The sequence below is a fragment of the Hylaeus anthracinus genome, unplaced genomic scaffold (genome assembly GCF_026225885.1).
Source record: "Hylaeus anthracinus isolate JK02 unplaced genomic scaffold, UHH_iyHylAnth1.0_haploid 5, whole genome shotgun sequence".
Classification (NCBI taxonomy): Eukaryota; Metazoa; Arthropoda; class Insecta; order Hymenoptera; family Colletidae; genus Hylaeus; species Hylaeus anthracinus.
In genome coordinates this window covers 12,217,798-12,242,937 of record NW_026535322.1, presented here as the reverse complement: position 1 = coordinate 12,242,937, position 25,140 = coordinate 12,217,798, and the positions used below count along the sequence as shown (strand labels likewise).

Below are 25,140 nucleotides of genomic sequence, written 5' to 3'. Positions count from 1 at the left end.
GTTAGAGTGACATGCGGAGTGATGTAAAGAATATTTTAGAAAAAGAATCGTGAAAAAATATTGCTTCTTTGCTTCAATACCCTTGCCAAGAATCATGGTAGCCTAATCACCCTGTCCTCATCTCTCCTGCAAATGTTGTATCCTGTTCTCTCTCTCTGTCCTTGTCCCGGAGTTTCCTACTTTTTCCGCGACTGTCGCTGAAGTCAACTCGGAGTTTGGCTCTGGGTCCTGCGCACCCTTAATTATGTACAGATTTAAACTTTATTTCCTTTTTATTTATATATAATACGATAGAAACATTAATAATAATGACATAATAATGAAATAGTATACATAATTTACACACTATAATTTAGATCATACAAATATATACAATTTGGTAAAGAGCTAAATTTTATTATTTGTCACAATTCAATTTATATTGTATTTATCCAATTTTATGCGGAAAAGAATCTGAAAGTAACTCACTCGACAATGCTCAGCGATGCTCGGGTAGGTTATGTTACGGCGTACGTTTGTACCCCTTCTACAAATAAAATTGCTATAGGATAATACCGGAACCACCCATTTTGCATTTCTCTCGGACCTCCGTCGCCTCTATTTCTTCCTACAGGAGTTCACACTCCAGTTAGGATAGAGCTCAATGCATATAACGTATATTGCTTCCTCCATAACACTTATTAGAACTTGCACGTCTATCATGCTTATTATTGTTAGTAATTCAATCTCATATTCATGTAAGCATATGTAAATATACAGGGTGTCCCAAAAATGTTGTCCCAAAACACCTTGAGAAGGGTGGTTCGGGAGGTGATTTGAAACAACTTTTTCCTTAGCGAAGATGTTGTCCGAGGTTTCGTTGAGGAGATATTAACAAAAAACCCTGACTAATCAGAGCGCGCGTATACCGCTGGAACGCCGGCGGGAGCGAAGGCTACGAGCTAAGCGGCCGCGCTTGTACGCGAACAAGTGACTCGACGTGCATCGAAAGACATTGACGCGGCCGCTTAGCTCGTAGCCTTCGCTACCACGGCCGCTCCAACGGTATACGCGCGCTCTGATTGGTCTGGGTTTTCTCTTAATATCTCCTTAACGAAGCCTCGGACAACATTTTCGCTAAGGAAAAAGTTGTTTCAAATCACCTCCCGAATCACCCATTTCAAGGAACTACAACATTTTTGGGACACTCTGTATAACAGACATGTAAAAGAAAGAAAAAAATGAGACTCGCATATCTAGTGAAGTATGGAAAAGCTTATATAGTCGTTAACAACTGAAAATACTTCTGAAGTAAATGCAAATACTACCCCTCAATTATACTCAGGGCCGGTGTGACCTTTTGCGGGGCCGGGTTCAAAAATTTTGCGGGGCCTGAATTCACATTCAAATCCTACACTTAAATTCTACAACGTGGAATTATTTATTTACAAATATGCTGTTACATATCTTTTATAAGATGAATATTAAATAATAATACTTTGATGATATTTGCCACTCCTTTAAACTGAATCATCGGTAATAAAAAAGTAGTCTTATAATTATATTATATTTGAAATAGTTGTAAGCATTAGTGCTAGATGACGCAACCAGTAACGATTTACCGACATTGTGGCACATTCACATATTTTACTTTATTCCACATCATTCCACGCATAAATTGGAATAACATGAACTCTTAACCATTGGTTTATACACAAGAACTTCTCCAAAAACCTGTTTTTTCATCAAGGATAGCTCAGATGTAATTAAGTTGTTTAAAATCTCGTCATAGAAGGTAAAGAAATTATCGATGAAAAAATAATACACAAAGTTTCTTGTTACCTTGTCAGTAGTATTTATTGTAATTTCATTTCGAAACGTAAGAGATAAATATGAGAATATACTGGTGAATTATACGCGATCGCGGTTTCAAAGGACGCGGGCTATGGTCGCCTCGAAACGTTCCCATCGATCGACGGTGCTCGATGCTCGGTTCGATATTCCCCCACCAGATGGTGGGCGACAGGACACGTGACGTCACAGGACTCGGTCACCGGAGAGCGTTCCTAGCGGCAGTTCTCGAAAGTACGTTCACTCGATAGGACGACTGTCGTCTGGCGCACGACGAGCTTGAAGCAATATGGCGAAGTGTGTCATGAGCTCGATGAGACGTAGTGCCGTTTGAAAGGATGAAAAGTTCGCGGTATGGGTTGAAAATAATGTAGCGCTATGAAGTTCGTGTGAAAATTCTATTTGTGTATACAAAAGCATCGAGCAGTTCCTTGTGATCGGGATATACAGTGCGCGTTACCGGTGTGAAATCATGGCTACGGATAAAATAAAGGTTGCCGTTCGGGTTCGGCCGTTCAATCGTCGAGGTACGTATCCTTCAAAATTGTGTCGTTTTCACCGAAAGTTTCTTCCATTATCTGCTAACCACTTGCGCCGATCGTCGTGCGTTTCGGAGCAGCCGTATTATCGTGCGTGTACGATTTCTCGAGAATCGACAGCACCGATTCCTACGCGTCGCGATCGGTGTAACGTTTTTGACAGTGACATTTTTCCATTTAATCCTTGGCTGCGAAGGAGTCGGTGTTTCCACCTGCCGCGCGCGATATCGAGCCTCGTTATCGTCTCGTGTTTCCTTATCTGACTCTCGTATCGCTGCTTCGTGTCTCGATAAAGAACGAAACGTGGAGAAGAACACTGTGCAGGGGCCAACCTCTTCGACAACCCGCGTCTCTAGTGTTTACCAGTTGAATCTTCGTTGCTCCTTTGTCCGAAATACAGAGGTCACCGTGTCGTGTTCGTAGCATCGATGCGTTGTCACTGATTGCTTTGTGATTACCTTTCCAATCATCGTTCCCTGTTGTCAGACTAATCGGTAGCGCCATTCGTATTAGTAATCTGCCGTTGTGAATCTTAATATCCAATGATTAGTGCCTTATTGCTCGGTAATCGTTGATCGCGATTAACTCTTCGAGACACGATTTAAAGGAAACGGAGAATTCCAACTGCGAGGCAGGATAGTGTCAACAACTAATCCGTTTCGACTTGTACAAATTCCTGTTGTCGCTTATTTACCATTTAGCATTTAGCATTCAGTTCGTAACATTGCCAGCTGAATGAGAAAACTGTAAGTAAAAGGTGGGACAATTTAACCCACTTAACATCTGAGTTAATCGTGATCGTGGAGACGTCGATGCAAATCGTGTCGCGCGAGCCAGCGTACGTTAAAATTTCCAAAGAACGTAAGCAGCGCGTGCACTCTCTTCTCCTTTTATTCGTTTTCTTTGGCTCGTGCGAAAAGATCGCGTTGTGACATCAACCTGTCGTACGACGAGACATCAATATTCGATTCCAAATCGATTTCCTCGTAAATCATCCAACTATTCGCGAGGTTCGCAATTTTTAAATTCACGCTGAATAAATAGCTAACTAACCTCGTAGTATCCATCTCTGTAACGTCTTACGTATGCAGATCTAACATGAAAATGGTAGGTTGTCCCAAAAGTTTCTTTCGTAATGTACATTCAATTATTCTGTACGGTAGTGTTTATATAAATAGACAATCTAATTTCTTAGACATTGATGGTGTAACAGTAATGGAGCGAAATGAATTGTACACAATTTTCTAATGTAACATAAAACATAAAATATTGTGTATGTGTTGCTTATTAATGAAATGGAAGAAACTTTTGGTACAACCTAATATATCCGAGATGTACTGGACAATCGAAGGAACGATTTTTCGAATCGATTCCGTAGGATTCTTTGGTGCAAATGAATAGATTCCAGATTTTTCAATGAATAGATGAATAGATTTTTAAATTCACGTCGAATAAATAGCTAATTAACCTCGTAGTCTCTATCTCTGTAACGTCTTACATATGGAGATCTAACATGAAAATATATCCGAGATGTACTGGACAATCAGAGGAACGATTTTTCGAATCGATTCTGTAGGTTTCTTTGGTGTAAATCAGTGATGGGCAAAACCCTAGACTTCGAATAAATTCGAAGTTTTCTGCCGTGTGTTCTCTCATTTCCTTCTTTGGAAAATGTTCAACAGAAGAAACGAGACAAACATATCGGCAAACTTCAGATTTATTCTTAGTCTAGGGTTTTCATTGCAAATGAATAGATTCCAGTCATTTCGATTCGCAATCGATTCCAGAATCATTTTTTAAGATTCGAGCAGCGTGGTCGCATTGGTTCGCTCGTGCGAAACGATCCGTCGCGCCGTGACACAGGCTGTCGCACGTTAAACCGCGTGACAAAGAACAAACATGTGACTAAAATGACAGAGTGACGTTACACTCGGCGACCTTCGAACATCGAGTTTCGTTCGATCGGGCACGCGACGCGTTCTTCCGCGAGCAAATTCAATCGTTCCTGTCCGAAAGAAAAACTCGCTGGACGATTTGCCGACGTCGAGCTATCGCGACGAACGAACGACTTTCGGTTTATCGGCGTCGACGTTGAAAGAAAAGCAGTCGGAGCGTGTACTTTGCGACGCCAATTTCGTCGTTTTCTGCGCGATTCGTCGATCTCGTGTATCCTTCCAACGATCAAGCCTCTGTAAACAACTGAGCAGATATTTGGAGTTACGATGGCTAAAGCCACGTTCGTTGGAACCTCGCCCTTTCACCTATCCGTATCGATGTGAAATCTCGCGTTTCGTTTTTCTCGTATATAAAGACGTTGAATATGATCAAATAAATGATTAATATAGAATCGAGGGACAATGGAAACGCGAGTCCACTGATAACGCGATACGTATGGGACGCGTTATCGAGCTGCATCTCGACCAGAGGTAGATCGTGTTTTATTCAAATAACTGATAACGAGTAAAGCTACAGTATAACGATTCGCTCGCGACTTATTTTATTTGATTGAACGGTTACATTTTTATTTGTAATTGTAAGTGGTAAAATTATAATTTCAACAGTTTATCTCTTATTCGAATATGGATTTTTTCCATATGTGTTCTCGACGCAGTAGGAACGGTTTACGATGCGATTACGGAGTAGTTTCTCTCTCTCTTTTTTTTTTTGTTAGAGCAGCTGACAGACCTCGAGTTTTTGCTTTCGTTTACTATCGCGACTGTCCTTTGGACCCGTCCTCGACCGTGCAACGTTTCAGGTGGATGCGGGCGTTCAGCGTATCGACGTGTACGTTTATCGTTGGATGTTTTGACGTAACGCGCCACCGACGCTGTAATCGAAATATCGTTTACGCGCGCGCGCTGATAAAGAAAGCGCCATTAACGACGCCATTGCCTGCGGTATTTACGCGCGGATTTCAGTTAGATTTGCGAACGTACTTGTCTGAACAATGAACAGTGAATATGAATAATGATTACTAGACTGCGGATCTTTATGCAAAATAAAATCATTGCATACATACCCACAAAAATGAAACACAAATAGAAATTTATTTTACTTTCAGTGTTTATTATATTCTCGAATATTGTGCGCTTTTTGTAATTTCTTGGACATCCAAATTTCCTATAAGTACATAAATATCCGCAGTCTAATGATTACAGACAATGGTTACGGATAATGATTATAAATAATTAATACGAATGATGAATAGGAATAATGAATACAAATAATTAGACTGCGGATCTTTATGCAAATGCATATTTTTATAGACAATTGGTAGACGAATGGGATCTGGACAGAAATTTATGTCATGATTAGATGATTCCAAAAATATATTTTTTATTTTGCATATAGCATATGTTGCATATTTTTTGCATAAATGCATATCTAATTATTTAATGGTGTAGTTATCTAGTTATTATATAATTATTTTATAGATCCATACATACATTTCCTATACTTATGTTTACCATATACATTGCATACATCTTGCATGTATTTTGCATATTTCGACATATTATAAATGCATAAAGATCCGCAGTCTACAAATAATGAATGTAAATATTAGGTTGTCCCGAAAGTTTCTTCCGTGACTTGCACTCAATTATTTTGTGTGGCAGTATTTATATAAATAGACAACCAGCTAGTTTCTTCGATGTTAACGTTGTAACAGTAACGAAGCAAAATGAATTGTATGCAATTGTATAACGTAACATTAGACATAAAATATTGTGTATGTACTAGTTATTAATAAAATGGAAGAAACTTTTGGGACCATCTAATACGAGTACGAATACAAATAACTACTACGAATAATAAACAACGAATAACTTCTAGTAACTACTAAAAAGCGTTCCCCTTTTATAATCCAAAACACGTTCGGCGCAGTTACACCATAAATGTTGTACCACTAAATTGTACCGCGAGAAATTGGAGCCGATCGATGGTACGCAGCGCGTCGAGGTTCGAACAGCTTAGATTATCAACAGGCACCGCTATTCAGACCAGAAGTGCACTTTCCCCGATAATTACTCGTCGTCGGATAATTAAGGAAATAAAAGTAAACCGAGCGGAAGCGTTCGAGCGAAGTATCGATTACCTGGCCCGTGTTCGATGGTCTCGAACTCGACGATCGCAACATTCGACATGTTCGCTAATTTGCTAGCTGCGTCGCCACAAACTTGTGAATTTTTAATTAACGCTCTCGAACGTTCCTTCCCCTTATCGGTTATCAAAGATTCGTCAATGGGGGAACGTTGATGTAAATTATCGCTAGAAATTACAATTATTTCGTACATTCTTAAATCAAAATTATCCTAAATTATTTTAAATAAAATTGGTATTCTTATCGTTGATTAAACGAATATGCAGGGAGTATAGAGGATGGTCGCGTTAAATGGGACAGCCTGTAGAGCTTTTTACAATTCTCTGAAAAAAAAGAGCTTTGTTTGACCTGGAAAGTTCGACAGGATATTGGTCCAGCAACCGACGTATTCAAGAATCCACTTTGCATGCACTCTCTGCAATCGTTTACGAACGATATTCGATTCCCGTACTCGTGTCGCGTGTCATTCAAAGTCTTCCGATTGCGATGGAGAACCGAGGGAATGCGATTCCTGCTGGAAAGACGATTTTTCGCGTAATCAGTGGAACTCTTTTTTTTAACGATAAATACAAGGAACTCAAATGCGAACTTTTATCATTGTATTCGACCATCTTCAAAGATACTGTTTGAAGTTTTTTTTTTAACGCAACGTGACAAATATCTTAGGTTGTCCCAAAAGTTTCTTTCGTTTTATTAATAATTAATTCACACACAATATTTTATGTTTTATGTTACATTAGAAAATTGTGTACAATTCATTTCGTTCCATTACTGTTACACCATCAATGTCTAAGAAATTAGATTGCATATTTATATAAACACTGCCACAGTAAATAATGGAATGCAACTCACGAAAGAAACTTTTAGAACAACCTAATAATAATTCAAGCTGCGAACAAATACAATTTAAATCAAGAACACAAATATAAACTTTCGTAGTTGCATTCAATATCCTTCAAAGACGCTATTTGATTTTTTTTTAACGCAATGCAACAAATATTTCAAGCTGCAGAAAAAGTACGATTTAAAACGCAACATCTTTTGAATAAGGACGTCGATTTCATTCTATTTTTCGTTACGATGAACCCTCCTTCACTCTTCCTATCCTTTAAGGGGGTAGCCTGAATTAGGAGGTCTAAAAAAAAGCGGGTTTTCGTGAATTTTTTTAGGATGGAAAAGAATAATTAATTCTATCGAACTTTTTATCCTATTTTCATACATATTTGAGTAGCGTGTACAAACTTTTTCAACAAGAAATATTCAAATTGAGTCGACTGCGACGCACATTTGTAGAGCACCTCACAATTAATATCTCCTATCGGCGGGAAAGATGCAGTTCGTAATTTTGATTTGACACAAAAAAAACCAAACGAAATTTTCATTTTTATACGTTTTTCTTCTGTGTGAACTAAAAAAACTCGCAAAAATGGTGAAATGTGAAATTACTGCAAGTTTGAAAAAAAGAACGAGTTCATTGGGTGAAAATAATCACTTTAACTTGATAAAAAAGCTGTTTAAAATTTTTTTTTGTATGAATTTTCTTGGTTCACTTAGAAGAAAAATGTATGAAAATGAAAATTTCTTTTGGTTTTTTTTTTGTGTCAAACCAAAATTACGATTTGCATCTTTCCCGCCGATAGGAGGCTTTAATTGTGAGGTGCTCTACAAATGTGCGTCGCAGTCGACTCAATTTGAATATTTCTTGTTGAAAAAATTTGAACAGACTACTCAAATATGTATGAAAATAGGATAAAAAGTTCGATAAAATTAATTATTCTTTTCCATCCTAAAAAAACTCACAAAAAACCGCTTATTTTTGGACCTCCTAATTCAGGATACCCCCTTAACGCGACGATCATAGCGCGCCTGTATCGTCGTTTTCTCGTCCTATAATGATACTCGATACGTCGATTACGTGGAAGCGCTGATCAGGCGTTCGATCACGTGCGAATATGTGGGCCAAGGATCCTAGGGAAGGTTTCCGCGAGTTCAAAGCTACCGATTGTCGCGGCCAATGGAATCGGAACCTTCGAAAGATCGTTGGGAAGAATTTTCCCCGCGCGATCTTTGAATTTCCCGCGCGATTCGTTAAGAATCCAATTCATCCCAATATACAGTGGGTGTAGAATGTATTCGTACACCGATCAATTTCCCAAAAAAACTTTTGTGTGAAATTGTAGTTTCTTAACTTCTTTTTTTGTAATCAATGATGTTTTACTAGTTAATATAATTTGTGAAATTAATAAAAAAGTATGCGAAAAGTGGGTAAAAGTACAGAAGCAGTAAGTATTTATACGATTCTTATGACGAACCATTTACAGCAGAGTTTGTGACGTGAACACATTAGTGTATTGCTCCGTACGAATTAGAAAACATCAAATTTCCAAGAAAGTACTTTTAAAAAAGGTTCTAATAGAGGAATTGGAAAAGATCCCACTTCGAATAACTAATAATTTAGTTAATTTAATGCTTAGAAGAGTTGCAATAATTATAAAACCAAAAGGAAATCCCACGAACGAGATATTATATACTTATAAATTAATGTAAAAATTAAACAGTTGTGCGAATATTTATTGCTTCAACATTTCCATCGATTAATTGTTTTTTCTAATTGTTAATATCGCCACTTACATAAATAGCTATTTTTTTTTGTAATCTTTCTATTTTAGACATTTCCGAGAATATGTAGAATGTTATTGTTTATAAAAAAATAAGTTAATAAATTACAATTTTACAGTTTTTTGGGGGAAATTGATCGGTGTACGAATACTTTCTACACACACTGTAAGTCTGTGAATGAATTCCAAGGAAACGAAAGCTCCGTCTAGTAAATTATTTTGTATTAAATGGGGCAGCTTGTAAAGTTTTTTATTTTTTTTCTTTCTATATATTGGGTTGTCCGGAAAGTTCATGCCTTTTTTTAAGAAAAATTCAAAGGCATATTTGAATTTTGATATATATTTATTGAATTATATACGTACCTTTCGTAAAGAGAAATCGAATACAGTTAATCTGCTTATATTTTATAATTATACTTCGTAAAAGATTGATTAAATGCAAATCATTTGCTTATATCAATGCTTTTCACGATTTTACGTTTTCTTATTATACGTCTATTATCTTCTTTGTTTCTCTTCTCGCCTCCGTTCACTTCGCTTTTTCCCTTGTTTCTCGATTAAACTAAAGGTCGATTCAGATTATACGACACGTACCGGCACCGACACGACAAAACATTAAAAAACGCGTTTCAATGGAACTATTCACACTATTCCCGTTGACGTAACGTTCAGGTCGGTGTCTGTTAAGTGTGAATAGTTCCATTGAAACGCGTGTTTTAACGTTTTGTCGTGTCGATGCCGGTACGTGTCGTTGCCGGTCCGTGTCGTATAATCTGAATCGACCTTAATTCGACTCCTCACAACGATCTATCGAGACGTTTCAGTTCAATATCGATTGTCGACATACCATTTTGTTTCACAACCTTTCCACCTGTTAAGGAATGTACACATTTTATTTGTTATCAGCCATTCCGATATATTCAGACCTGTACCGCCTACTAAAAATCGGCATGAACTTTCCAGACAGCCTAATATATTGTATAATAAAGTCTAAAGAATATCCGTGATGTTTTCCCTTTTTATCGAACTAACATTATTTTACCGAATCAATTACTTACATTTGGTTTTAGAAAGTTTTCTCTGGATATAAATTTCGTCTTGGGTTCGTTGTCATCGAAACACGCGCGACTATAGTCGCGGCGCGAACTATAACGGTAGCACGGACGAGTTTTACGGTGGTCGACTTATTACAGTAAGTGAATTTAATTAAATCCAACGTTCCTTGTTGAAATTTCCGCGCTTTCTTATCCGCGATTCTATTTAATTTCATTCGCACGCGTTGCCATAACATTTCTATTTTTTTCTTTCTCCTTGGATTCTTCCCACTCTCCCTCGTCTATTCACCTATATAATTACCTGAATTACCGTTTTCTGCTACTCTCCTGCTTTCACTCGCGCTTTACAACTCGCTTTTACGATCTACGTGCTCCGTTTAATTAAATTCTTTGTTTTTCGTCCCGTGACATTTGGCGACCCGTCGATGTACATGGCGTTTCAGAATTTATCGACCAAATAATGACGCGGTGTGTTCTAATTTCGGGACTCGAAATAAGAAACGAACTTTAAGAAAACAATGGAGCGACGATATCGGATAAAACTCTTCGTGGAATTTTAGCGAAGGGAAAAAGAACCAAAAGGACCTTTTACCGGGGTCATAAATGGCAAATTGTAGTAAATGGCTGGGATGGAGTTTTAAAATGAATTTTAGCGCACAGAGAATGCGCGAATTATGGGCGCCACACGTGTTCAGTCCTGAAATTAAGACAGAAGAAAGATACTAGAACTACCGCGGAAATTTTTAGGTATCTTGTACATCCACCCAACTTATTGATAACGCAAGGCATTTGAGGAAAAGTCATGAGTGGAACTCTGGTATCGCTGATAAACCTGTTATCAGTGATTTCCCCATATGTCAGAGACTTGGAAGACCCGAGAGTGTCGCGTATATCTTGCGAGAAAAAAATAGAACGTGACACGACGGGTGAATAATTGCTACGAGTAGTTTAGCAAAACTTAGAATCTCATCTGGCAGCACTTTTCGCAAGAAAAATTTATCGACCAATTAACCGCTGCACCGGAGTCGACGTGAGCAATGTAGTCGTTAGATAAAGCGAGACCACGCTTGGCAAGTATAATAAGAAGGGGGAAAATAGAGAAACATCAAGTTTTAGGGGGAGGAATTTTTTAATTTATTTTTTAAGTGCTTGAATATTTAAAATGTAAATAAGATTAACCCTTTGCATCCGAGGCCTTTTTTTCTGGTATCTACCAGTAACTCAAGATGTTTCTTAGCGTTCTATTGCCATGAATTCTAAGCTATTTAGATTCGAGAATAACATCGGCGACAATCATTCTATCGACACTTCGAACTCTAAAGAAATTAAACCTAAAGAATCATTAGCTATTGTAGATTTGCTGCGTGAAACCTAATGGCGACTGAGAGTCACCTCTCGAGTGCAAAGGGTTAATAATAAACTACCAACTATTGTAATGGATAATTAATTTTATTAATAAGTTACTTTGCACCCCCTTCCCCTAATTATAAAAATATAGTTGAGGTTGTTCAGTATCCTCTATTTCTCCAATGATAGTCTATGATAACGTACAGTGGGTGTAGAATGTATTCGTACACCGATCAATTTCCCAAAAAAACTTTTGTGTGAAATTGTAGTTTCTTAACTTCTTTTTTTGTAATCAATGATGTTTTACTGGTTAATATAATTTGTGAAATTAACAAAAAAGTATGCGAAAAGTGGGTAAAAGTATAGAAGCAATAAGTATTTATACGATTCTTATGACGAACCATTTACAGTAGAGTTTGTAACGTAAACACATTAGTTTATTGCTCCGTGTGAATTAGAAAACATCAAATTTCCAGTAAAGTACTTTTAAAAAAGGTTCTAATAGAGGAATGGAAAAAGATCCCACTTCGAATAACTAATAATTTAGTTAATTTAATGCTTAGAAGAGTTGCAATAATTATAAAACCAAAAGGAAATCCCACGAACGAAGTATTATATACTTATAAATTAATGTAAAAATTAAACAGTTGTGCGAATATTTATTGCTTCAACATTTCTATCGATTAATTGTTTTTTTTCTTGTTAATTTCGCAACTTACATAAATAGCTATTTTTTTGTAATCTATCTATTCTAGAGATTTCCGAGAATATGTAGAATGTCATTGTTTATCAAAAATAAATTAATAAATTACAATCTGACATAGTTTTTTTTGGAAATTGATCGGTGTACGAATATTTTCTACACCCACTGTATGTAGAGATCGATATCATTCAATTTAGGAGGGAAATGTTAAACGAAACTTTTCATTTAAACATTGAATTAAAACGAATCGATGGTCGTTCGTGGAATTAATTTCATGGGAGGCTACCGTGGTTACGCTTCTCAATCTTCCATTACTGTTTATATTTTTGGAACGGGGGCTGCTCCGAGGTAATATTTACCTCCAACTTGAGTTGAAGTACCGCGTTATTTTTTAACGCCACTTGAGGCGACTCTGTCGTTGGCCGGAAATAACGAAGTTTCGAAGAAACGAATCCACGCTCGTTTCTCGAGAAGGCAATCGAAATGACTGGAAATAGCGAAAATCAATCTATACGAGGCAGCCTTTGTAATTGGAGAGTGGAGGAACACACTAATTTATGAATAAAATTGATTCTCTGTTAAAATTGTCGTCTTCCAAAAATTGTGGCAAAATCATTCCAAATTGATCAGATTGGAAGTAGGTAATTACAATCATTTTAAAATGCCATTTCAATTTATTTTTCCTTCTTTTTAAAGGGTATAGCCGGATAAGGGGATCAAAAGTGTTCTTGAGCCAAATTGATCAACGAACATGTCAATTAATAGTGTTAAAAAAAACCATTCGTACCAAGTTTCAACCCCGTACCCTTACTGGAAGGGTAGTTACAGGGCAAAATGCAATTTATAGTTTAAGCTGTGTATCTTTTGTCGTACGTTATCAAAAATTTCGAAAAAAATTACAGATATCCTACTTTATGGCGTACGTGTTTGTGAGTTTTTTCAGAATTTTTCACTGCAAAGCGGATTAATAAAAAATTCGAGAAGCTTAAAAATAATTTAAAAGAAAAAGGAAAAAAAAGTAGAAAAGTAAAAGTCTTCCACAAAGTAGAATATTTGTAATTTTTTTCAAAATTTTTCATACAGTACGACAAAAGATATACAGCTTAAACTGTAAATTGCATTTTGCCCTGTAACTACCCTTCCAGTAAGGGTACGGGGTTGAAATTTGGCACAAATGGTTTTTTTTAACACTCTGTTAATTGATATGTTCATTGATCAATTTTGTTCAAGGGCACTTTTGACCCCCTTATCCGGCTATACTCAGGCAAAACTACAGACAAGAGAAATAAGAATTGGCAGGCAGGGGGGGGGGGGTTGGTATCTGGCAATGAGAGACATACAATTGTCGTCCCTTCTTCGCGAAGGTCTTCGTCTTCGTACCTTACTTCAGCTATGTGAACCTGGCACCTTACTTTTCAAAAATTAATTTTTTTTTATAGAAAATGATAGTATTTCGTTTGTACTTGAGTGTACCATCAATAGTTTCGTTTGTGCCTTTATAAATTAGTAAATAAAGAAAATTCAAAAAATGGTTAGCACCCGACATTGAGATTTTTGAAATCTGTTTTTTCCCTATTTTTTAGAATCGTTTGTACCCGTTTGTACCGCTTTTCGTTTCATTTGTACCTCAGTAGTTTAAATTATATAGCAATTATTGATCCGCGTAAGAGTGGAAATAGTCAATTTTCAGTATTTTCAAAATCTGTTTTTTCCCCATTCTTTAGAATCGTTTGTACCGGTTAGTACCGCTTTTCGTTTCGTTTGTACCACAATAGTTTAACTTTTATAATTCAACCGTATCAACAATTGCTTGTAAAATTTAAATTATCGAGGTACAAACGAAACGAAAATCGGTACAAACGAGTACAAACGATTCTAAAGAATAGGAAAAAAAACAGATTTCGAAAATCTCATTATCGGGTGCTGACCATCTTTTGAATTATTTTGAATTATTAATTGATGAAGATACTGTTGAAAATGCCGCGAAATATCTACGCGCCTCCGTGTTAGGTATGTGTGTGCTAGACTTTTTTGTTTCTAGGCGAATGTGTGTGTGTTTGATGCGTCTAGTCGAGCTATGACCGGCGACCACGTTGTATCGTTAATCAAATATATAATAGTTATTGAGAGATTGGTGGTCCGGTTCCTTTATTAACCCAACAGGTAAAAACAAAACTATTGGTGGTAACATTCAAGTACAAACAAAATACTGTCATTTTTTTAAAAAAAAGAATTAATTTTTGAAAAGTAGGGTGCCAGGTTCACATAGCTCGTTAGTTGGAGAAAATTGATAACTGAGAAATGTACAAAATTCTTATAATTTGTTCCTGTCAAATTGTAGTTTCAGTGGTAGAATATCCTATCTCTTTCCTTTTAATAATTCAATTAACAGTATAATTAACGCAGAATTAATTACCTCGGCCCCATTCCGTCAGCCGTCGACCACCGGTTTCTCGATAGCCGCTCAATTCATCGGTTTACTTTGTGGACACCATCTTCCTCCCCCGTTATCGATCCGCGGGGTATCCTCCCCCGCATTACCGCGCTTTGAAGCTGTTCCATGCCAGCAGGGGCTGTAGTATGTAACTCCCCGGTCGCGTATGTGTACAATCGTCTAGTGACTGACAGTTATCGAACCACCTCGGACTAGCCTTTATCGCCGTGGCGATCGGTGTATCGTGATTCACGTTGCACACGAGCGACGATCGCCGTTCCGTCATCCTTGCATAATAATCTCCATTGACGTTCGCCGCGCCGACTAATTCCACGGTATCGATCCCTCGCGCTCGATCGACTCCACGTTTCATTATTCACGGTATTTTTTTTTTTTCAATCGCCTTGCTATTCGGTATTTCAGTTGCGACGTTCCGGGCCTTATTTACGCGAATTTATGCAAAGGTTTATATGATAGGAGATCGTTTTGTTTAGATAAACTTTTTGACACTTTTCTGTACCGAAACTACCGGCAACTAAGTCGAGTAGCGGGAGTAAGCGGGAGTAGTCGAAATGTTAGGATGTATTTAAAATTAAAAAAGGGAGGACTAAAAGAATTTTTATTTATACATGATAAGTATTTATTTGTTTCAATGATTGTCAGCGAAAACTGCGATAAAGATATTGTTAACACTTTATTTATCGGGAGCCTATTTCTATAGGCTTTTTAATTCCAGTATTTAGCTTCACGAATTTATTTATTATAGTTATAGTATGAAGGAATTATTGTCAGCCTAGATCGGCATATGCTGCTGTAGAAAATTCTTTTTTTAATTAAAGACTGTTTCTAAATAGCCCGGTAGATAAAGTGTTAATAGAGAACTGGGTAATTTCAAAAAGAAAATAAAAATACAAGTAAATAATAAGAATTTCGTAATAGTAGAAGTTTACTAGTTTCTACTTGGACCACTGGAAAATCCCGAATCTGTAACTAGACACCTAGTGATTATTTTATAGACACCTGATTAGACCAGAAGGAATTCAGCAATTTCTTGTTGAGCCGCCAGAGGGCCTTGAACCTTTCATCTAGACGAGTAAAGGTCACAGGTCCCTACTCGTACGAGGAAGAGTTCACTGGTCCCTCCTAGTCGAACTAGAGGGTCATGGATCACTAGTTGAGCGACTAGGGAGGTCACGTCTGATGAGCTTAATTGCTCCTATGTCAACTAATTGATTATCCGATTAACCGACGACTGATGGAGTCTGATCGGTCCGTTAAATTGACCGAACTTGGAGCTGATTGATATGTAACCGAGAACCTGATTGATAATGAAACCAAGAGTGGTTGCTCTTACAGACCTGCTAATTAGATAGATTCTGACTCAGATTTATGGCAATCTGAACATCTCCACTTTCAGAGTAATCTCTATTGCAACTGAATCCATGCTCATTGAACATTAGAATTCTTCTATTCGGTAGTTCAATTGTAAGATAGACAGCATTAAATTCAACGAGTCACACAAATTTTTGTTCATTATTAATTATTAGATTGCGAATTTTATGCATTTCCGATATAAACTAACGTAACAAGTCGTTACCTAGGTAATAATAAAGGAACAGAGTGTTCGATCATGGGTGGAAGCAGTAAATGAAATACTATAGTTTTACTTAAATGAATTTTATTTTATCTCTACGAAAACTCAGAGAGTGTTTATATTAACAGGCTTATCGCCCCGCACTTCTAAGAACTAAAAAACCGCGAGGAGCTATGTGGACCTGGCACCCGACTTTGCAAATATTCATTTTTTTTTTAATAGAAAATGATAGTATTTCGTTTGTAGTTGATTGTAGTAACAATAGTTTCGTTTGTACCTTCATAAATTAATAATTAAAAAAAATTCAAAAAATGGTTAGCACCCGACATTGAGATTTTTAAAGTTTATTTTTTCCCTCTTCTTTAGAATCGTTTGTTCCCGTTTGTACCGCTATCGTTTCGTTTGTATCTCAACAGTTAAAATTTTACAAGCAATTGCTGATACGGTTGAATTATAAAATTTAAACTATTGAGGTACAAACTAAACGACAAGCGGTACAAACGGGTACAAACGATTCTAAAGAGTAGGGAAAAAACAGATTCCAAAAATCTCAATGTCGGGTGCTGACCACTTTTTTAATTTTTTTAATTATTAATTTATAAAGGCACAAACGAAACTATTATTACTACAATCAACTACAAACGAAATACTATCATTTTCTCTGATACCAAATTAATTTTTGAAAAGTCGTGTGGCAGGTTCACATAGCTACCGCGAGGACTTCAAAAGAAATCAGATTCATTTTTCTTATCGAACTAAAAACAATATTTAGACCCAATTAATTCAACCAAAAGAACGGTTTACTCGCTAAGACGATCGTCCCTTACCACTATCCACCGAGTCGCGAGTTCGAATCTCCTCCGATACAACTTAGCTAATAATATTTTGCTCACTTCGTTTTACACACCTGCAATGGGCATTTCTCTGCTCTTGGTTAGATACCTCTAACTTTGCTCGATCCGTACCAGTTTCCCAACTATTGTTATCGCGTTGCCATCGGTAACAGTGGAACTAATTAAGCGAGATTATTTCATCGAAATCGAAGCTGTCACGACCATGTCTCGTCGCGGATAATTCAACGCGCGGAATCGGGCATGATTATATTAAACCGCGATTATACTTGATAATGAGCGGAGATATGCGACGCGAGGGAGGGAACGCGTCTGTACTCCTGAATTGTCGAAACACGGGGGAACCAGCGTGACTGCGTACGATATCGTTCAATACGACGACACTATCGGTTTTACGATTGTAACGTGTTTATTACAGCGCCTCCCTTGGCAGTAACGATTATTGATATTACTGGAATAATTAATGCACGGGATAAAGTCGCAACAACTTCGAGACTGAGATAAACAGTTGGAAAGCGGTTATCTGTGGAACATATGGGCGTATGTTCGAAGAAAGACGAAGGCTAAAGAGTAACAGAGACGCGTTTTTCGAATAAAAACTGTGCTTGACTCTAAGGGAAATATCTGTAAGTGAGAATAAGAAGATGACCTCGGTTATCTCGTTAGATTTCGTTTTTACGTAAAAGTTGTTTGTAAAATGTTGCGTCTTTTATTTATAACAATTCTGAAACAAGAAGTAATACGATTATTTGAGAATGTTCACATTTGGACCGACATCTAAGAACCCTCTGAGAAGTTGAGGAATATGAGAGATAGAATAAAATAAAATTTATTTATATAAAAATTGTGCAAAGTAAAATCTTTGAAAACGTACCTACAAAAATTGAGCCTAAGTAGGAATTTATTTTACTCTGTAAATATTATGATGCGGATTTTACTTTCAATGTTTTGTTATATCGTTGCATATTTTATGGAAATTAACTATAAATGCATACAAATTCGCAGTCTACTAATGACTGAGAAAAAAAATAATTATTGGAACGAATAAGCCTGTACTCGACAAATAAATCTCTTAAAATGATCAAATAATACAGAATATAAAATTTCGAGTAAATAATTTATTTTGAAGAAAATTCCAACCACGAAGAGGTCGAAGATTGAAGTGTCCGTATTGCAGGAGGGTTGCGAGTGCTCCTCGAGTGTCCTTTCCTCGAATAGTCTCTTCGAGAATTTCACCTTCTTCACTTGGGTCTAAACCAGCTCGAAGCACCTGTCTACCTGCCGTGGCAGATGGATCCAAAGAAAACGAAAGCTACGTTTACTTAAGACGCACTTGGCAGCCTCCGGGTCCAGATATCCGGCGTCTAGGGAAAATTCCTTCGACGAGAAAATCGTGGAACTCTCGACGATACAAAAATCGCCGTTATTTCATTTCTCCATCGCAATAGTAATTACTTGAAACATATAAACTCCATTAGTAGTCGTGTAATTATTATACATAGACAGCGGATCTTTATGCATTTATAGGAAATTTGAATGCAAGAAACTACAAAATGCAAACAATACGCAAGAATATAAAAAATATTGAAAGTTAAGTTCATGTTATAATATTTGCCGAATAAAATAAATTCCTATTTAGGTTCAATTTCTGTAGACACGTTCGCGAAGATTTTAATTATAATATTAGGTTGTCCTAAAAGTTTCTTTCGTGAGTTACACTCAATTATTTTCTGTGACAGTGTTTATATAAATAGACGATCTAATTTCTTAGAGATTGATGCTGTAACAGTAATGGAGCGAAATGAATTGTACACAATTTTCTAATGTAACATAAAACATAAAATATTGTGTATATATTAATTATTAATAAAACGAAAGAAACTTTTGGGACAACCTAATAAATACGAGAGGAACAGAGGTACTTGAAGAACACGTAATTACATATATTTAATCAAGGTAGTTTTATTTTCCTGCCAATTTCGAGGCAACTTTCTCGATTTTTTACAGTTAAAGTAGCTGCCATAACATTTTGAAATTTGGCACATTTATTTGTACACGTACATACTAGATTCTGTTAAATTTACAACTTATTACAATTTATTTCGAAGTAAAAACATTCTATTTTTCGATCCAGTAAATGTTCCCCATGAAATTCTTATGATGCCACCGTAACTCAATTAATAAATGGCAATATTTGCATTTCATTAGCGAAGCTAACCGGTTAAAGCGAGACACAGGGTTCTAGGATTGCGATCCAGAGGGTTTTGTTCTTGGTCGGCGAAGGGTTGCGTCGTCGGAAGCCAATTAATACGTTCCGTCGGTTCCTTCGTTCAATTTTCATTAGCTGTTCGGCGATGCCTTTGGCTCGATATCTTCCTTCCGGTTCCAAAAGGGAAGGCGACGAGTGCTTCTTTCGGTTAATTAGAGCTCCAGGAAGAAGGTTTTTTGGTCTTGCTCAGGGACCCGCGAAACGGTGTAATTTCCTTTTACATTTTTTACTCGGCGGGGTTTCTTCTTATCCCGTTCGACCGACATTTTACCTCGCACCGAGGCGAAATTAAAGGATTATGAATAATTCCCTTAAACTCGGAACTTTGGAACAGAAGAAAAAGCAAACGGAGGCTGTTCTAATATTTATATCCAATGTTAATTACTCGAAATTCGACTTCGCTCGAGCACGTCTCTCTGGGACCTTCGTTAATGTGAAATGGAAGCTGCATTTATCGAGGTGGGAACACTGTTTGCGTTGAGGAGTTCTTCACACCCAGTTGCGAATCTCTCGATATTTTTCTTTTAATAGAAACTTCATCCGATGAATTTCACATGAAATTTCTGGGAAGTTTATGTGAATCTTATATGACGTTTATGTGAATCTTATATGACGTTTATGTAAATCTTACAAAAATCTTATATGGAGTTTATATAAAGCACGCACAAATTTTGTATGACGTTTATATGAATTTTGAACAAATTTTGTACAAATTTGGTATGATGTTTATAAGAAGTTTATATGAATTTTACATAAAGTTTACACGAATCTTATACAAATTTTAGACGAAGTTTATATGATGTTTTTTATGAATTTTGTACTTTTGTATGACGTTTATATGATACGAACATACGAGCTACACAAATGATATATAAACTATATAAATCACGTAAGTTACGTAAATTGAATAAAATTACGAAACGACTAGCTACGTGTAAGTTACAAAGACACATAATTAGATAAAAAAAGGTTGTAAAAGTAGACGATGAATAGATGGAAAGAATACATAAAAAAGAGTGAAATATTGGAGAGAGTCTGCTAGAAAATGCACCTTGATAAATGGTAGGCGAACGGTTAGATCGTTTAAACCGAGGGAAAAGGTGGAAGGAGAGGCCTAAGAGCAGGGAACTATGCAAAGAAGCCACGCATGAGGTCTTATGACAGACACGAGTCATAACGCTCGTAACATTCAACTCGACGCGCATACGTAATCGCATAAGGCGGCAAATCCATACTAAGCGGACCGCTCCCTTAACTTTATTCAAACGCATCGGCAACCTGCTTGGCCAATCGGATCGATACTCGTAACATGAGTTCATTCATGACTCGATCCACTCGTCGGTGCAGAATCGGTTCGACTACTGTTATCATCGATGTAAGAAAGTTTCTTCATTTACAATCTGTACGTTTCTTCGTTATGGTACCCCAACATAATAAAATGGTCAATAAATATTTCTAGTTAACCCTTTTCGCTCGAGGCATTTTTCTATAGAATCAAATCGAGTCCGTTTTTCTAATAAATTTCTGTAAAACCAAAACTCTGCTTCGAAAAGAAATATCTAGAAACATTCACGACTCAATGTATATTATTTCAATTAATAATTAGCTGTATTTTGATATAAGTACAATTGAAATTGTACGTTCAAAAATCGCTTTTAAATTACATATGCCGCCCTAGAGGCGCCACTAGAGCGCAAAGGGTTAAACTAGAGTTATAAGTAATTAAATGTAAAGGTACAGAATTAATTTCTACACCATAATCTATTTAAAGAATAGTAACTAAAATTGATTAGTTATCAAATTTCGTGTATACAGATACATCGCAATGTCCATCAGGTTAAGACACTGTACTTAGATTCACTATAATGAAGATTTGGTTGACATACAACGTTGGAATTCCACCAAAACAAAATGACGAGAGAATATACAGTGGGTGTAGTAAGTATTCGTACATTGGTCAAATAAAAAAAAAAAAACTACGTTCCATTGCAATTTATTAACTTCTTTTTCATAAACAATGACATTCTACATATTCGTGGAAATCTCTACAACAGATGCAGTATAAAAAAAATTAGTTATTTATATAAGTTGCAAAATTAACAAGAAAAAACGATAAATTGATAGAAATATAGAAGCAATAGGTATTCGAACAAATGTTAAATTTTTAAAACTTCATTAAAAAAAAAAACATGGAATTTACATTAATTTATAAATAATTAATACTTCGTGGAATTTCATTTTCATTTTATAATTGCTGCAACTCTTCTAGGCATTAGGTAAATTAACCAAATTTGATGTTATTCGGGATGGGATCTTTTTCCACTCTTGTATTAAAACATTTTTTAAGACTTTTTTACTGTAATTTTGATGTTTCTAATTCGTACGAAGCTATAAACTGATGTGTTTATGTTGCAAATTCTATTGTAAATGGTTCTTTATAAAAACCGTACGAATATTTATTAATATTAATGTTAATATAATATTAATATTTATTGCTATATTTCTTTATATTTCTGCCAATTTTTTGTATTTTCTTGTTAATTTCGCAAATTATATAAACTAGTAACTATTGTTTGTAAAATATCTATTCTAGAGATTTCCGAGGATATGTAGAATATCATTGATTATAAAAAAAAGAAATTAATAAATTACAATTTCACAAAAGTTTTTTTAGGAAATTGACCGGCGTACGAATACATTCCACACCCACTGTACGTAAAGTAGACTTACAAGTGCTGAAATATTGGGGGGACGAGAAAGTAATGTCGCTTCTGCGAATGTCAATACTTCTTTATTATTTATCAGTTCACTGCGCACCAATTGATTTGTATCGATCAGGTATTGAAAATTTGCACATTAAATGACAAAATTGTTGACGACGAGGACGATTACATAATTGATCAAATATAGAAACATATTATAAATTTATTTGTTTGAATTTAATGTAGAAGAAACGACATTACTTTCTGGTCCCCTTAATATAGAAGCACAGAATTTATTCCAATTCTAAAATACAATTGTAAAATCTCCACCAAAGATCACCAACATCAACCGCGACTTTTCTAAAAGTGCCCCCGTCGCACTTAATTTACCGATCAACCACGAAGATTTTCACTGCAGAGTGTCTAGGTGCAGTTTTAGGGTTGGAGTCTAAGCGAGATACGGTCGAAGAACGTGGAAAGAGTCGAGCAGAGCACGGTAAAAGTCGTCGGTGTTCGAAATTGCTGGTGAATTCCCAGTGACTGGGATTCGACGACCTCCTCTCGACGAGACGCGATTTTCCGTCGGAAAAGTTTCTAATAAACTCGTGGCGGGTGGACTCTCTCTCGTCTATCGGATCGATCGCGTCGCCTCCGCCTTGGCTCGGCGGTGGGGAGCGTACGGTTTGTTTGAATAACTCGAGTGCGAATGTTTGCCAGCAAACTGATGTTGCGTGATACGATTACGTGTGGGCGTAGATGTAACGAGCATTACGACGCCGCGACCACCCTGAGGTGTATTACGTCGCGCAGGGGCTTCCCCTGTTTCTTATTCGCGTCCTCTCGTCCTATCCCTCTTATTAAGAGGGTATCCTGAATTTAAGAGGTTTAAAAAAAGCTGTTTTTTGAGAAATTTGTTTAGGATGCAAAAAAAATAATTAATTCTATCGAACTTTTTATCTTATTTTCATACACATTCGAGTAGTATGTACAAATTTTTTCAATAAGAAATATTCAAATTAAGTTTATTGGCGACGCACATTTGTAGAGCACCTCACAATTAAAACCTCCTATCGGCGGGAAAGATGCGGATCGTAATTTTGGTTTGACACAAAAAGAAACCAAAAGAAATTTTCATTTTCATACATTTTTCTTTTATGTGAACTAAGAAAATTCATACAAAAAAAAAATGTCAAACAACATTTTTATCAAGTTAAAGTGACTTTTTTGCACCCAAAGAACTCGTTCTCTTTTTCAAACTTGCAGTAATTTCACATTTCACCATTTTTGCGGTTTTTTTTTTTAGTTCACATACAAGAAAAATGTATGAAAATGAAAATTTCTTTGGTTTTTTTTTGTCTCAAACCAAAATTACGAAGTTTTAATTGTGAGATGCTCTACAAATGTGCGTCACAGTCGACTGAATTTGAATATCTCTTGGTGAAAAAATTTGTACAGACTACTCAAATATGTATGAAAACAGGATAAAAAGATCGATGGAATTAATTATTTTTGTCCATCCTAAAAAAATTCACGAAAATCCGCTTTTTTTTAGACCTCCTAATTCAGGATACCCCCTTAACCTCCGGGGATAGAATTTTTATTCGTGCGATGGACGACGATCGAGGAGTCCGTGTAAATATTTACACGATTTGATCAATTAAGGATGTTGGTCAGATAAGAGGGACGGTAATAGCCTTATCTGAAGTATCTCCGATATGTCGCGAAATGTTTCGACCTCGATTTTTGGTTAGATCTTCGATAATAAATTGTACACGGGTAATGTGATTGTTGGTGCGCTGTGATAGGTGAAGTGGAGAGAGGGAGGGTGTAAAAAGTGGTTAATTTTGGGGGTGGTTGATTTGTTGGGTTTTGAGGAATTATAATTGGGTAATTGTTTCTCGAAAGTGTGACGGGAAAGTTACTATAGTGGAAAATCGGGAAGAGTCGATTTCAAGTGATCGTAATTTCGGATCCAATGAAAGTCTATATTTTCATTTTACTTAACAAAAGTTCTCATAATTATTAATTAATGGAAAATATGAAGATATATTTCCTTGCATTAAATGCGTCGTTATCTGTTACCGTACATTTATTGTTTTTTATGAATGTTAACTAATAATTATGTGAACTTTTGTTATGTACAATGTAAACATAGACTTTTATCTATAAAATAGTCTCTGAATTTTTCTATTCCATGCATCGGTTCTGAAGTCACAATCACTTGAAATGGACTCTTCCCAATTTTCCACTGTACGCACTTTCTACTTCCTCTGCATTTTTTAATAACATTCCCAACCCCTTTGCAATAAATAATTCCTCCCTAACACTTCTCCAGAATCAAATACATAACGCCTGCTTCGATTTCAATCCTTTTTCTTAGATCTTCTCGAATAATAAACTCTCTGTAAACGGAACAGTTTTCAACGTATCGTGTTGGGCGGGGGAAAGGAAAGGAATTATCCCAGTTACAATTTCATTACTGTCCACCAAAGACGTCACCGAATTTTCCAGTAAATCTCACAGGAATCCCTCGTAATCGAAAATTCATCCAGCAGCGTAGTAACTTGCTGCTTGAATAATGTTGAGCTGTTGTTTGGCGTGCTCGGGGCTTATAATTAAATAAATCCCCCCCGAGCATACATCGTGTATTCGGTTGTGTATCAGCTACGTCAACAAGAACTGTTCGCCGCTGCCAGCATTCGGTTATTAACATTGTTGCGTAGGTGACCCTTCCGCATAAAGGTGGAATAATTATTTTAGTACCTCCGTGGATCTCTCGCGATTTATCCAAGGTATCCGCAAGGTATCTGCAATTTCGAAAAAGTACGACGCGAATAGTAAGAAAAAAAAAAAAGAAACTTTGATGAGAGAAATTACGATTTGAGTCCTAAACACCAAGCTTTAAAATTCTGATGCATGAACTTGGACAGAAACAGAGATACTCTCGCGATCTTTTCTCTCTTTCTGCTCGTCTTACATTTCCACTTGCAGGGGATGGAATTAAAGCAAAATGTGGAGAATATACAAATAAAAGGAATATTTAGAGAGTATACAGGGTGTCCCAGAATTAGTGTAAGAACTGGAAATGGGGGGTAG

At 36.4% G+C, this 25,140-nt stretch overlaps 1 protein-coding gene across 9 annotated transcripts in view; it reads left to right on the top strand.

Annotated features, from left to right (window-relative positions):
• The first annotated feature begins 2,055 nt into the window (after window positions 1–2,055).
• LOC128895243 (kinesin-like protein KIF13B) overlaps window positions 2,056–25,140 on the top strand; it is a 131,862-nt gene continuing 108,777 nt past the window's right edge. For all 9 annotated transcript variants that reach the window (XM_054157670.1, XM_054157672.1, XM_054157667.1 and 6 more), the window contains exon 1: window positions 2,056–2,357. In XM_054157670.1, the coding sequence (XP_054013645.1) occupies window positions 2,303–2,357 (55 nt within the window). In that variant the 5' untranslated portion in view covers window positions 2,056–2,302. The remainder of the gene's footprint in view (window positions 2,358–25,140) is intronic.